The following is a 13,171-nucleotide window of genomic DNA, read 5'->3' as shown; positions in this document are numbered from 1 at the left end:
CACTTTTCGATATCCATTTTGCATTTGAATTCTCCAGAAAACCATCTGGGCCCTCCTAGAAATGACCTCTGTCATCATCCTTGTCACAGCCATACACTGACTCTCCCCTAATGTGGTACCATCAAACTGTATTATATGTATCACTCTTTCTCTCTTACTAAAATTTGAGTTCTAGGCAGGGACCAGGCCTTCTTTGTCTTGTTTACTTGTTAGCAGTCTCTAGTCTATAGTAGACACACAAAAAATATTTGTTGAGTGAGTGGGTGTGTAAACTTTCACATGATGCATATAAATATTCAGCTGCATACCAAGTTTACTAACCTTTCTCTGTTTGAGTTTTCTTTTTTAAAAATTTTCTCAAATTATCACTCAACTTCCTTAAACGAAAAAAACCCTAATCCACAGAAATATAAATTGCATAAAATTTCTGCAGTTCATTTGGTATAACACTTGAGAAACTGTGAACGTTTTTTCCCATAAAAGCAGACTGTCACTCCAAATAGTGGTCTCTTCAGAGGTAAATACACATACACATATATCCCTGGGTAGGGACATACACATGTGTCTATGTGTATGTGAGTGAACAAAAGCACCTGTGCAGTGTCTGGCACACATCAGATGCTCAATAACATACAGATGCTCAATAACCAGGATATGAACATACACGTACACACACAGTGTATTATGTTGCTAAATTGCAGTAAAAAAGAAGCCTGAGATTCTGGAGACCAGGATTCTGCTCCAGCTCTGCTATTAACTATTTGTTGGACTTGTGCAAGATACTCATTTCTCTGATTCTAAGTTACCTCCTCTGCAAAATGAAGGAAGAACCAGGAAACTTCTAAGACCTGCTAGCTCTAAAATTCTATCTCTTCCATCAAAATATCATTTCAAATCGGGGCGCCTGGGTGGCTCAGTCATTAAGCGTCTGCCTTCGGCTCAGGTCATGATCCCAGGGTCCTGGGATCGAGTCCCACATCGGGCTCCCTGCTCGGCGGGAAGCCTGCTTCTCCCTCTCCCACTCCCCCTGCTTGTGTTCCTGCTCTCGCTGTTTCTCTCTCTGTCAAATAAATAAAAAATCTAAAAAAAAAAATATATATCATTTCAAATCAGTGTAACCTGGTGAAAGATACACTATAATATTCAAAACAAACTTTGAGAAGGTCTTCTCTATTATAAGAAGATGAAGATTACTTGGTCATATTTCTTGCTAAGAAATCCTTTCGACAGATCTCCCCCATTCCTGGAAAATGGTTGATCCTCTGAAAAATACAAAGGTATTTAATATTTAATTTAATATTCTCATGGACTTGATGAATATATTCATTTATATTATAATAGAGTTATATCCATCCTCTGAGTTTAATGTTTTAAAAAAACTATTAATGTAAAACATTTAAAATTAAATGACTTATAATGACTTTATAGGATTAAAGAATCTATAATAATCAAAGAATAAAATCGCAAATTTTTTAAGAAATTAGAAAATGGTGTTTACACAGATATTAAAGTTACAATTTTCTGTGTTGAATAACTGGTGATTCAATGTCCAAATTATTTCTAGTATTCTATATTTACTATATTCATACAGATAAGCATTGTAGAAATACTGGCAAAAATGACCTTGTTTGTTTCCTATAGTCAATTTTGTATTACACTCTACACTGACAAACTATACAAAATGTCGATTGTCTAAAATTCTGTGTATTTGGCTTTTTAGCTTGATGTCTCTTTTTTAATATGTTTGTTTGACAGTCTAAAAATAAATGAAGCCAGGTTACACATAGCAGACATTACAAGGTATTTCCACTTCCTGATCTCTCTGTGCAATCTATTCCATGTCACTCGTCTTTAAGCATAATGCAAAATACCCATGTAGGAAGCTTTTTCTCCTATTAATTCTTCCTTAAAGATGGAAAGAGGTTAAAAGTTAGATTGGAAGGAATTCAGGCTTTTATGCAAAGAGTGAGTACAACCGGACAGCAACAGAACAGGCTATTTAGGTAAGTTAGAACTGAAATTTAATATGTCCACACATTAAGAACCCTATCTAAGTAAAATTATAATGGAATTCATATAACTCTCCTAAAACCAATAATTGGTCATGATTAATCCCCACCTGGTAATTCTGCAGCTCTGCAATCTTCTCCTGCTGAACCGCAGAATCACACCATATAAGGTTACTTGTTTCATCCTCATCTGGAGTTTTCATAAATCCCATTTCATCTATTACTAAACGAACTGCAAATAAATGATTAAGTGAAATGAAAATTAAAATACTACTGAAATATATTCATTGTGGAAACATTTTTGATATATTTAAATTTTATCTCACAGTATTTCATTTGCAAAATATCCATTAGTTACAGCATACCCTTATTTTTAGTTACAACAATTTATCTAGGGCCAAATTATACTCACAGTAACAGAGAACTGCTTTTAAGTTGCACTCAAAAGCCTTGGTTTCAACCCTCTGAGATTTAGCAGGTACACAACACTGCTCAAGAGTTCAGTGATTATTCATGGCCCAGGGAAAACATACACACAGCTGAGACAACACCTCTACTCAGGCAAATGTACTTCATGGCTTTTTTTGTGACCTTGGGCTAAAAGGGAAAAGGTAAAAATAGTCCCCGATCATTAGACCTATCCTATACTTTCCACCTTCCCAGTTCAAATTATTTTTAGCAGTTAAAACCAAGTCAGCTATGTTGACTCAGTATATGAAATAATGAAGCAGAATTCACAGTAGAGATCTGGAAACTGGCCCTCCTATCTGCTCCTAACCCTTTAATCCTATTGAAAAAATTTATGCTTGGAAGAATGCTTGTTTTTCAGTACAAACTATTTATATGCTCCCCTCTGATTAACATACTAACATTTGTCTTCCAATGAATTTCAAGTTTGGAATAAAGATAAGCAAAATATTTAGGATAAATTTTGGGTTCCAACAGAATTCTGAGTCTTTTTTTTTTATAAAATATTTTTTTATTTTGGGGCGCCTGGGTGGCTCAGTCGTTGAGCGTCTGCCTTCGGCTCGGGTCGTGATCCCGGGGTTCTGGGATCGAGCCCCGCGTCGGGCTCCCTGCTCTGCGGGAGGCCTGCTTCTCCCTCTCCCACTCCCCCTGCTTGTGTTCCTGCTCTCACTATGTCTCTCTCAAATAGATGAATAAAATCTTTAAAAATAAATAAATAAATATTTTTTAATTTTATTTTATTGTGTTGTGTTAATCACTACACATTACATCATTAGTTTTTGATGTGGTGTGCCATGATTCATTGTTTGCGTATCAACACCCAGTGCTCAATGCCTTACGTGCCCTCTTTAATACCCATCACCAGGCTAATCCATCCCCCCACCCCCTCCCCTCTAGAACCCTCAGTTTGTTTCTCAGAATCCATAGTCTCTCATGGTTCATCTCTCCCCTCCGATTTCCCCCCCTTCATTTTTCCCTCCCTGCTATCTTTTTTTTTTTTTTTAACATATAATGTTTATTTGTTTCAGAAGTACAGGTCTGTGATTCAACAGTCTTACACAATTCACAGCGCTCACAGTAGTACATACCCTCCCCAATGTCTATCACCCAGCCACCACATCCCTCCCACCTCCCACCCCCTGCCACTCGGGCAACCCTTTTTGTTTCCTGAGATTAAGAATTCCTCATATCGGGGCGCCTGGGTGGCTCAGTCATTAAGCGTCTGCCTTCGGCTCAGGTCATGATCCCAGGGTCCTGGGATCGAGCCCTGCAACGGGCTTCCCGCTCGGCGGGAGGCCTGCTTCTCCCTCTCCCACTCCCCCTGCTTGTGTTCCCTCTCTCGCTGTGTCTCTCTCTGTCAAATAAATAAATAAAATCTTTAAAAAAAAAAAAAAGAATTCCTCATATCAGTGAGATCATATGAGTCTTAATAGAAAGGTGTAACTATATAGCAGCACTTCAATGTTTTATTTTTAAATGTTTTCCTTTTACTGTATACCCTACATATGAGGAGAAATGGTAAGAGGGGATCAACTGTCTGAATTTACTTGGCTCAAGTATAAAAGTGATGAGCAGACACTTGTCAGTCTCAAGTCCTAGAGACTCTTGATGGCTTTTTGGCTGAGGAGAAAGAAAGGACTTTTTATGCAATGGTTCCTAGCACACAGACATAAAAGAAGAGAACAGTGATTGGAGGTGCGTGATGCTGGGGTCGGGGAGGAATGCTGAGCTGAAGTTGCCATTTTCCATGAGAGGCTCGGGAAAACTTGGGGCTGTTCTGAAGGTCCGGGTGACAATGTACAAAGTAAGAGTTGGGGGAAGGGCTGTTCTCTTGTCTGCCCCAGACCACCATGCAGCTTTGGTGACCTGAGGGCTTGGGACTTGCTGTGCCACCTAGGGCTCACAGGAAGGACAAGGGCCATAGCCACCCAGCCTGGGAGACTGCTTTACCTCACTCATAAGCAGAAAATAATAATGAGGCCAGAATAGCAGCTCAAGAGCAGACCTGTTCCTGAATTCAGGAGAGACGTTGTCTGGGGCTGCTCAGAAATAACCAAGAAGACCTTAAAGAGAGAAATGGAACTGGTGGCAGTTACAGAGGGAGGGAGTATAATGAGCTACTACAATGTGGTTATGAATGTGTACATGAACCAGTGAGGCTGGGAACATTCAGGTTATATAACAATAGTGGAAAAGATCCATTCTTTCCTTAGATTCACAAAAGAAAATCTGTAAGGTCAGTCATATATAAATCTCTTTTATTATGAAATTCAAAGCTTGAAGAGCTGACAAAGTTGAACTTCAAAGAAAAATACAATGCCGCGTACTAAAATGTCACTTTTTTCAGGTAAGCTATTTAATCAAATTTTTATTTGAACTGAAATTTTAGAAATCAATTGGAATCTTTTAAGGATATCATCCTCCACTGCACGGAAAAGAAATCCGTTTAATGCGTCAGCTCCAAATAGAAAGCTGTTGACAGCTAACGCCTAACTCCACGCCTTTAAATGCTGATATTTTAGGAGCTCTCTTTTAAAAGGGGGTGAAATACTTGCCTCCATACTGAATTTCTACCAAACCAAACGCCTAATTGGTAAAACAGGGATAACCATATGAACCATTTCCTCACGTTTCCCTTTGCATACTTACATACCCCGCTCTCTGATCTTTCTCGTCCGCATTTAATAAAAATTAACAAAAATACATTCCTCACAATTTGTCCTATGATCTTTTGCCTTGACCCACAGAGCTCTCAAAGGCTGTTCAGGAGTTTTAAAAACAGGAATCCATGCAACTCTCTGAATTTTAGATACAGAAGAAACATTTGTGTTTCTCATTTTAAATTCCAATTCACATTTTATATAGGCAATATGATATAGTAAAAAGAAAACTGAATTGGAAACAAATGAATTCAGGTTCAAGTTCCACTTTTGCCATCTGTGTGAACTTGGTAAGTTGCTAACTCTGGACTTGTTTCTTCAACTTTGCTATAAAGGATGTATAAAAAATAATGTGGAATTTCATAATGTAATAATTATAGAACTACTGAGAGAATGTACTTCATTATTCCACAACATGTCTTCATAAGAAACTATTAGAGAAATTTCTCTCAAGACTCAGGAATACAGAAGTCATATGTCCTTTGAATAACCAGTATGATTTTATCTTCTGGGCACTGTGCATCCTGTAACTGATTATGATTTAATATTTGCTTTGGTTGCTAGGAAGCTCTGAGTTAAATCCATGTCCATCTCTAACTATAGAGGGTCTCATGGTATGTATTTTGGATTCTTGCCAGCCACAAGATTCATCTTATTTTACTATCTTTATTTTTCCATGTTTATTTTCTTATGGCTATAAGCCACTTCAAATTTACCTCACTATTAGAGTGAGGAAAGGCAAGGAAAAGAGAGGAAGGGAGTAATGCAGCCTATTTTACAGGGTTATTTGGAAGATTAAATGAGATACTGCATGTGGAAATGTTTGGTCAATGGTTATAAAAATATTACTATTAAAACTACAGCAAAGTAGTCTACATGAAGAAACAGGCAACACCAGGGCAAAAACACAGGTGTGCTGACTATGGCTTAAGTGTATTTTCATTATGTAATTCAAACTGTCAAGAGAGCAGGAGTTAAATTATAAGAAGTAAGCTGTTGCATATCACTTGCTTAAATAAGGGAGAAGCAAGGTAGCACTTTCTCCTTGACACATGGCCAATTCTCTCTTTTCCTTCCCCATACTTGGCTCTGTGTTCTCCCAACAGTCCCTGATCCAAGGACTGAGCCAGGAATTCTGTTAAACACCACGGCAAAGGTTCAGCAAGGAGGTAGGAATCAGTATAAAGAATGCTAAGGCAACTTCAGCCCTGGGAAAACTTCCTGGGAAAGTGAGAGGGAAGTGAACTGAAACACTCTCCTATAGATCAAGGTTCCTTATGAACCCCACCAGAACCTTAAAAGTAAGAGGATAAGTTAACACCAACCATCAATCACTTTAACAATGGTCACCTTAGTCTTGTTTCTAGAAAACATGCTGCAAATAAACCCTGAATCTTTTGCATCTCACCCTCCCATGCTAACTTGCTTCAAGTCCCCGCCTCTGAGGACCACTTGTTCGAAGAGAGTCTCGGGGCACCTCAATTCCAATGAAGTATTCCACTGATTGCCCAAGAACTTTGGTGAATTACTGTAAATGGAAATGAGACTCTCAAAGATGAATAAGGGTAAGAATAATTAACATCCTTGAACTTCGTATGATTTTCCTTAACTCTTTTTTTTTTTTTAAGATTTTATTTATTTATTTGACAGAGAGAGAGACACAGCGAGAGAGGGAACACAAGCAGGGTGAGCAGGAGAGGGAGAAGCAGGCTTCCCGCTGAGCAGGGAGCCCGATGTGGGACTCGATCCCAGGACCCCGGGATCATGACCTGAGCCGAAGGCAGGCGCTTAACGACTGAGCCACCCAGGCGCCCCTTTCCTTAACTCTCTTAAAGCAGAATGGCTAAGAGGAAGATTAGTTGAGTACTTCTGGTATTTGTTAAGAGTTCTGCAATGCTAGGCAAGTGTATCTTAATTTAAAACAATTATTCTTCTTATCTATTCTCTATACCACAGATACTGCTTATACATTAAAACTGGAATTTCATTAATAAAAAGCAACAGCGTCATCAAAACAATTTTTTAAAACACAGAGAGAAATGTGTTTCTACTCTCTTCCTGAAGTCAGTCATTGTTTAATAAAAATCTCAAATTTTGTACTTTTTTAATTTTACATCTAACATTTTAATCTGTTTAATGTTTCCTTCATACTTGATTTAAAAAATAAGTATTAACCAAAATCACATATATATAATACCATCCCATGAGTAGCTAAAGCTTTTAGTTTACATTGATGTTTTTGTTTATTAACATGTTAAATATCTCATAAAAAAGAACAATTTAGAGAAGGCATTTAAAAATCAATTACACAAAAGATATCTCCCTGAATTTAGTCTTTCCAACAGTGAGGAAAACCTCATGATTCTGAGGAGACCCACCAATTTCAAACTTTGTCCCAGCAACATTTGCTGTAATGGTTCCCTTCTTTTTCTTCTTTCGGATTTTCCTTTTCATTGTGCTTTGATAAGGCAATTCTGTATTCAGATCCAGGGGAGAGGGTCCCTGAATAACTTTAAAAGAAATGTAAACCAATCAGATATCACTAAAATAACAAAAATTCCATAGCAGAGAACACAGCTGCCCCACCACAAAAAAAAAAAAAAAAAGTAAAACTATAAATTCTGGTTCTTTAAGAATCCTCAATTAATTTTTGATTCTTAGAAAAAATTCTCAGTGAGGATGTATAATAACGTGACTACATCAATCCGCTTACCTCTTTCTTGAGGCAAAGACGGCATTATTGCCTGCGCCTGTTAGTGTGTGTGCTGCTATACCAAGCTCTCAGGAAATCTGGAAGGCCTGCATTCGCCTAAGTAGGATATGGCTCCAACTCACTGCAAGTTCCCAGCATATTATCTTGGCGGAATCCTCAGATTTCAGGACACTGAAGTTATGGGATGAGAAAGTACCTGCAGGGATTTTTAAAACAAAGTCATTTAGAGGACAACTTCTATGAAATGTTTCTGTTCTTTTTAAAAGTCAAGTGAAGGTGAAAGTTAATGTATTCTATCAACAAGTATTTGTTAACTTACTAAACCGTATGCAAAATGCCAAGTGATAGTTCCCTGTCCTAAAAAGTGCACAGGGAGGAGATTTTATTTCAGTCGCATGTCATATTTACACACAATAAATAACGTGCCATACACCAACAATAACCATCTATTGAACACTTACTATCGTGGGCCACTTAAGCCACTTAATCTTTGAACAAAACCATGAGGCAGAAGCTTTTATCCCTGTCTTACTGTTAAGTAAACTGATCTCAGAAAGGACAAATCTTTACACAACAAGTGACAAATTAAAATTAACATCTCTCTGATGTCAAAGTCAGTGCCCTTAACTAGGACTCCACACAACCTTCAACCCAATGTCTGACACTTAGGTGCAGCATTACTTTTCTTATGACAGTGAAGTAGGTGCCAGGACAGAGATCACATACCAGAAGAATACAGAGAAAAGGGATTTCTCATTAAGGAGGGGGGCAGCAGTCGGCGGGGAGGAAGGTGACGACCCCATAAAGTAGACCACATTTGAATTGTGCCTTAAAAAATGAAAACAATTTTGTTATTACAACGAGCTTATTTGGGCACACAGAGGAATGCTATAAACATTTTTTTTTTTTAAAGATTTTTTTTATTTATTTATTTGAGACAGAGAGAATGAGAGACAGAGAGCATGAGAGGGAGGAGGGTCAGAGGGAGAAGCAGACTCCCTGCCGAGCAGGGAGCCCGATGCGGGACTCGATCCTGTGACTCCAGGATCATGACCTGAGCCGAAGGCAGTCGCTTAACCAACTGAGCCACCCAGGCGCCCCGCTATAAACATTTTTTAATGAACTAATTTGATTTGGCTACACCGCAGCATGGCCTATATTACACCTGTATTTTCACTGTGTATGTATGAACCTAGGTATTCATGCCCTGACTATACTATACTTCCCAGTCTATACTATCAATTTTCTAATTTCTCCCTTCACAATGTAAGAATCTTTGAGTTCTTGTAAAATTGTCTCTAAACACATTGAAAAATTATAAAACCTATTATGATAAACAAAGGTATGGTATCAAAACCTTTATCAGGAGATTATTAGGTTTATCAGAAATTCAGCTACATAAAATGTGACTCTTATATACATCACATCCAATAGTCATTATTAATAATAAGATTCATTGGGGCGCCTGGGTGGCTCAGTCCTTAAGCGTCTGCCTTCGGCTCAGGTCATGATCCCAGGGTCCTGGGATCGAGCCCCGCGTCGGGCTCCCTGCTCCGTGGGAAGCCTGCTTCTCCCTCTCCCATTCCCCCTGCTTGTGTTCCCTCTCTCGCTGTGTCTCTCTCTGTCAAATAAATAAAATCTTTAAAAATAATAATAAGAAGAAGAAGAAGATTCATTATTAAAGAAAATTTAGAACTTAGTTTGTTCTCAGGTACCATTTTTAGTAGAATAGTTATCTAGAATAATTCAATCTGAAAGCTAGGAAACTATTATTTATTACAGACCAACTGTGGGCAGGCACTGTTAAGAATCTAAAATATCTTACCTCATTAACAAACCTGGAATTTAGATATCATTTCTGCAATTTTCCATATGTGGAAATTAAGGCTAAATAAGTTAAATAAGCCAAGGTAACAGTTTATAAAATAGAAAACCTAGGTTTTGAACCCCATTCTGTCCAGTTGTCCATACTATTCACAAAGCCCCACTATTTTCAGACACTGTGCTAATATACTATATAGACATAAAAAAAAAAAAAAAAATTGGCAACCCAATTGCAGTACAAGCTGCAAGATATGGGCGTATTGTGGGAAATCACAATACTTCAAACCAAACAGAGAAATCACAGTAAACATCCCTAGCCTGATCTCAGCTCCCAATTCCAAGCTGGAAATAGACTGGATTGCTTTTCAGAATAAAGAAAGGAGTGGTCTAAAGTTCAGTGTGATTTCTTTCTGGAAGCTCTCTGATACCTCAGGGAGGTAACTATTTGGGTTTACAAGTCCTTGTCCAACAACTTGTTACTGGAGTAAACAAAGATCCTCTTATGGTAACAGAGTACGTATTATATTTAAAGTAGGTGACAAAGTCAACAAGAGTGTGAGACAATGTCTGCCTAACTATACTGACAATAAGTTAGTAGTTGTTACAGGCTCTAAAAGCAGATTGTTAATTTCTGACTTAAATAATGAGCCGAACTACTCTGATTAGTATAAAGCTCAAAACAAGAACTGTTAACTCTTCCCCCACCACACAGGAATTTAAAGGCCTTAAATTTAGTCTATCCATTTATAGGCCTTATTTAATTTCTACCATCCCAATTCTAACCATTTCACTTTATTCTTAGTGAGAGACATGAGAGGACAGACTGATCACACCGCTCAAATGAGCCATGGTTACCTACTTTTCAGAAGCACACAGCATGTTTCAGTTACCTCCGAAATACTTTAGCCAAGGGTTTCTTAAACTCGGCTGCAAAGTTTGTTTACCTTCAAAATTCAGTCTTTAAATATGACATATTGAAAATTTCACAAAGAAGCTTAATTCTGCTTGACTGGAGCTATTTTAAAAGCTAGGGAATGAGAGCAAGAGAAACAAGCTGTGGTTTAAAATGTAGTTGAGATCACAAAGTTACATCAGATTTAATCTCTCTTTTCAGAACACCAAGGCAGCTATCCATATTCAGACGGTTTTCTGCTTTTTTCCTTCATGAAGATACTACAATTCAACAAATACTTTTATATATCAGTGTCTATTCTCAGTGAATGAAAGAGACAACAATTTTCTTTGTGGTGCTTGCATTCTAGTGCGGGAGAGACAAACAATAACAGCGAACATATTAAGTAAACTATAGAAAATGCTAAGTACTATGGAGGGAGGGAGCACAACTGGTTAGGAGATCAAGAGTGTGGGGGGAAAGGAAGGAGAAGGGTTGCAATTTTAAATACAGAATCCAGATAGTCCTCATGGGGAAGGTGATATTTGAAGGGGAGTAATGACCTGTTGTCACAAGTGGAGTTGATAAAAATCTGATGCGTATGTGTACATATGTGCATGAAAGCATGGTGAGGGTGTGAACATGTGTGATGGGGAGGGAATGGGGAAACATTTCTGTGGCAGTGAGCACTCTTAAAGCCCTCCAATATGGTTCTTTTTCCTAAATCCTGGTGTTCCTCGGTATTTATTTTCTACATTGACTTTTAAATTACTATTTTCACACTGACAAGGAGAACAAACACGTTTCACAGTGTATATAACTAGTTTTATATACTTTTGATAGTGTATCACTCTTCTGATGGACAGGGAAAGAGGAGGGGCAGAGAGATCCCAACCCCTCCCTCCACTTTGTGTCCCCAGTACTGATATTAAATTTTCACACACTGCTGATGACTCTCTTTGGTTCTTGTCTCCCAGCATCATAGTTCTTGGCATCTGAATTACTCCCATCCCCCTTCCATACTCGCTATCCTATTGTATGACTTTTCAGTTCTCAAAACCCATCAAGAAGAATCTGTTTTAGGACAGGCTACATTTCACGGCAATAATAAACATCCCCCAAATCTCAGGAGCTTAAAGTACCTAAGGTCTATTTCTTAATCATGCTACATACCAACCAGGGATGCTCTGCATTTCAGTCACATAGGAACCCAAGCTGTTAGAGCAGCCATCACCCTAAAACAGTCACTGCGCCAGAGGGAAAGAGTTTTGGAGGATCTTGTATAGATAGGCAACTAATGACACACAAAATTTCTACTCACAAGTTAATGGCCTAAATAAGTCATATGACCCCTGCCAACAAGAATCATACCATATGACCAACAGGAATAAAAGCTAGGAGGCGCCTGGGTAGCTCAGTCAGTTAAGCATCCAACTCTTGATTTTGGCTCAGGTCATGATCTCAGGGTCGTGAGATTGAGCCCCGTATGGGGCTCCATTCTGGGCATAGAGCCTGCTTAAGATTCTCTCTCTCCCTCTCCCTTTGCCCCTCCCCTCACCTCATAAAGGAATGAAAGCCAGTAAGTAACACGAACAACTATTACCCATTACAGACTCCAACCAATTAATCACTCCCTATTTGAACCTTGCCACCTACCCCTGGACACTATTTTCTCGTTCTCCATAGCTCCACTTTATAGTATTCTCCTCTGACTGGGAAAAAAAAAAAAAAAAGGCTGAGACTTGTACTGAGCTCCATCTGCCCCTTGATTTTATACAATGGATAATTAAACTTCTCCATCCTTAGCTGCTATGGACTGTAATAACACCGATGAGGAAAAGGAAGAACACAAGTAAGTAAAGGGGAAGGATGGGGTTGATGCAGTCACTTAATATAAAACATACTATGTGCCCAGGCACTCTTCTAGGTTTTTCCATATAAAACTCTGATCTTCACAACCCTAAAATGTGCCCTGTTATTATTATCCACATAAATAGTTGTCTAAAGAAAAGAGGTATAATGAACAATGACATTGAAACACAAGGTATAAGAAAATTTTTAAATGTTAATTCTGCAAATCTGCCTCAAAATAATCCTCTCTGCATTTCTAAACTGTAATTATCTGATGAAAGATGTTTCTACTATTGCTTCAAAATAATTGAAAAATAATAAATATAGCAAAAATTATATACAATTAAGCTTTTACTTTGGGGAAAAAACACTCTCCACACATATAGTGTATTACTGGAGAGAGGTTATTGCAAGCTGCGGTCAGAAATCTATTACTTCATGAAAATTATCAAAATGAGGCAGTTATTTTTTTGTGTGTAAAGAAGGTAATATTTCCAGACATCAGGTCATGAATACAATTTTGCCTATTGTTGCACTGTAACACATCATTAAATTTCAGCACTTGGTTCCCAAACCAAATTTTATATATTATTTTTATTTTCAAAGAGATAGTGATTTTCCTCAAGTACAAGTAAGAAAATGAAGGTAAGTGAAACATGTGCCAATGTTTCAACATTAAAATCTGAAATGTTTCTTATTTGATATTATCAGGATTGGATTTAATGTGAGCTCTAGACCAGGGGTTTCTCAAACT

The 13,171-nt window shown here is 38.0% G+C and overlaps 1 protein-coding gene across 2 annotated transcripts in view; it reads right to left on the bottom strand.

Moving 5' to 3' along the window:
• The window catches only part of TTLL7 (tubulin tyrosine ligase like 7), a 144,660-nt gene that overhangs the window by 92,101 nt on the left and 39,388 nt on the right, over positions 1-13,171 (bottom strand). Inside the window, exons 2-6 of one of the 2 annotated variants that reach the window (XM_035018164.1) lie at positions 8,577-8,678; positions 7,851-8,046; positions 7,516-7,647; positions 2,120-2,241; positions 1,195-1,262 (exon numbers count right to left, since the gene is read on the bottom strand). In XM_035018164.1, coding sequence (XP_034874055.1) covers positions 1,195-1,262; positions 2,120-2,241; positions 7,516-7,647; positions 7,851-7,875 — 347 coding nt within the window. In that variant the 5' untranslated portion in view covers positions 7,876-8,046; positions 8,577-8,678. The remainder of the gene's footprint in view (positions 1-1,194; positions 1,263-2,119; positions 2,242-7,515; positions 7,648-7,850; positions 8,047-8,576; positions 8,679-13,171) is intronic. The other variant, XM_035018163.1, reaches the window with a different exon arrangement.

The sequence above is a fragment of the Mirounga leonina genome, unplaced genomic scaffold, assembly GCF_011800145.1.
Source record: "Mirounga leonina isolate KUSES-001 unplaced genomic scaffold, KU_Mleo_1.0 Mir_173, whole genome shotgun sequence".
Taxonomy (NCBI): domain Eukaryota; kingdom Metazoa; phylum Chordata; class Mammalia; order Carnivora; family Phocidae; genus Mirounga; species Mirounga leonina.
Note: the sequence above shows the minus strand (reverse complement) of the source record. Positions and strands in the feature narration are given on the sequence as shown.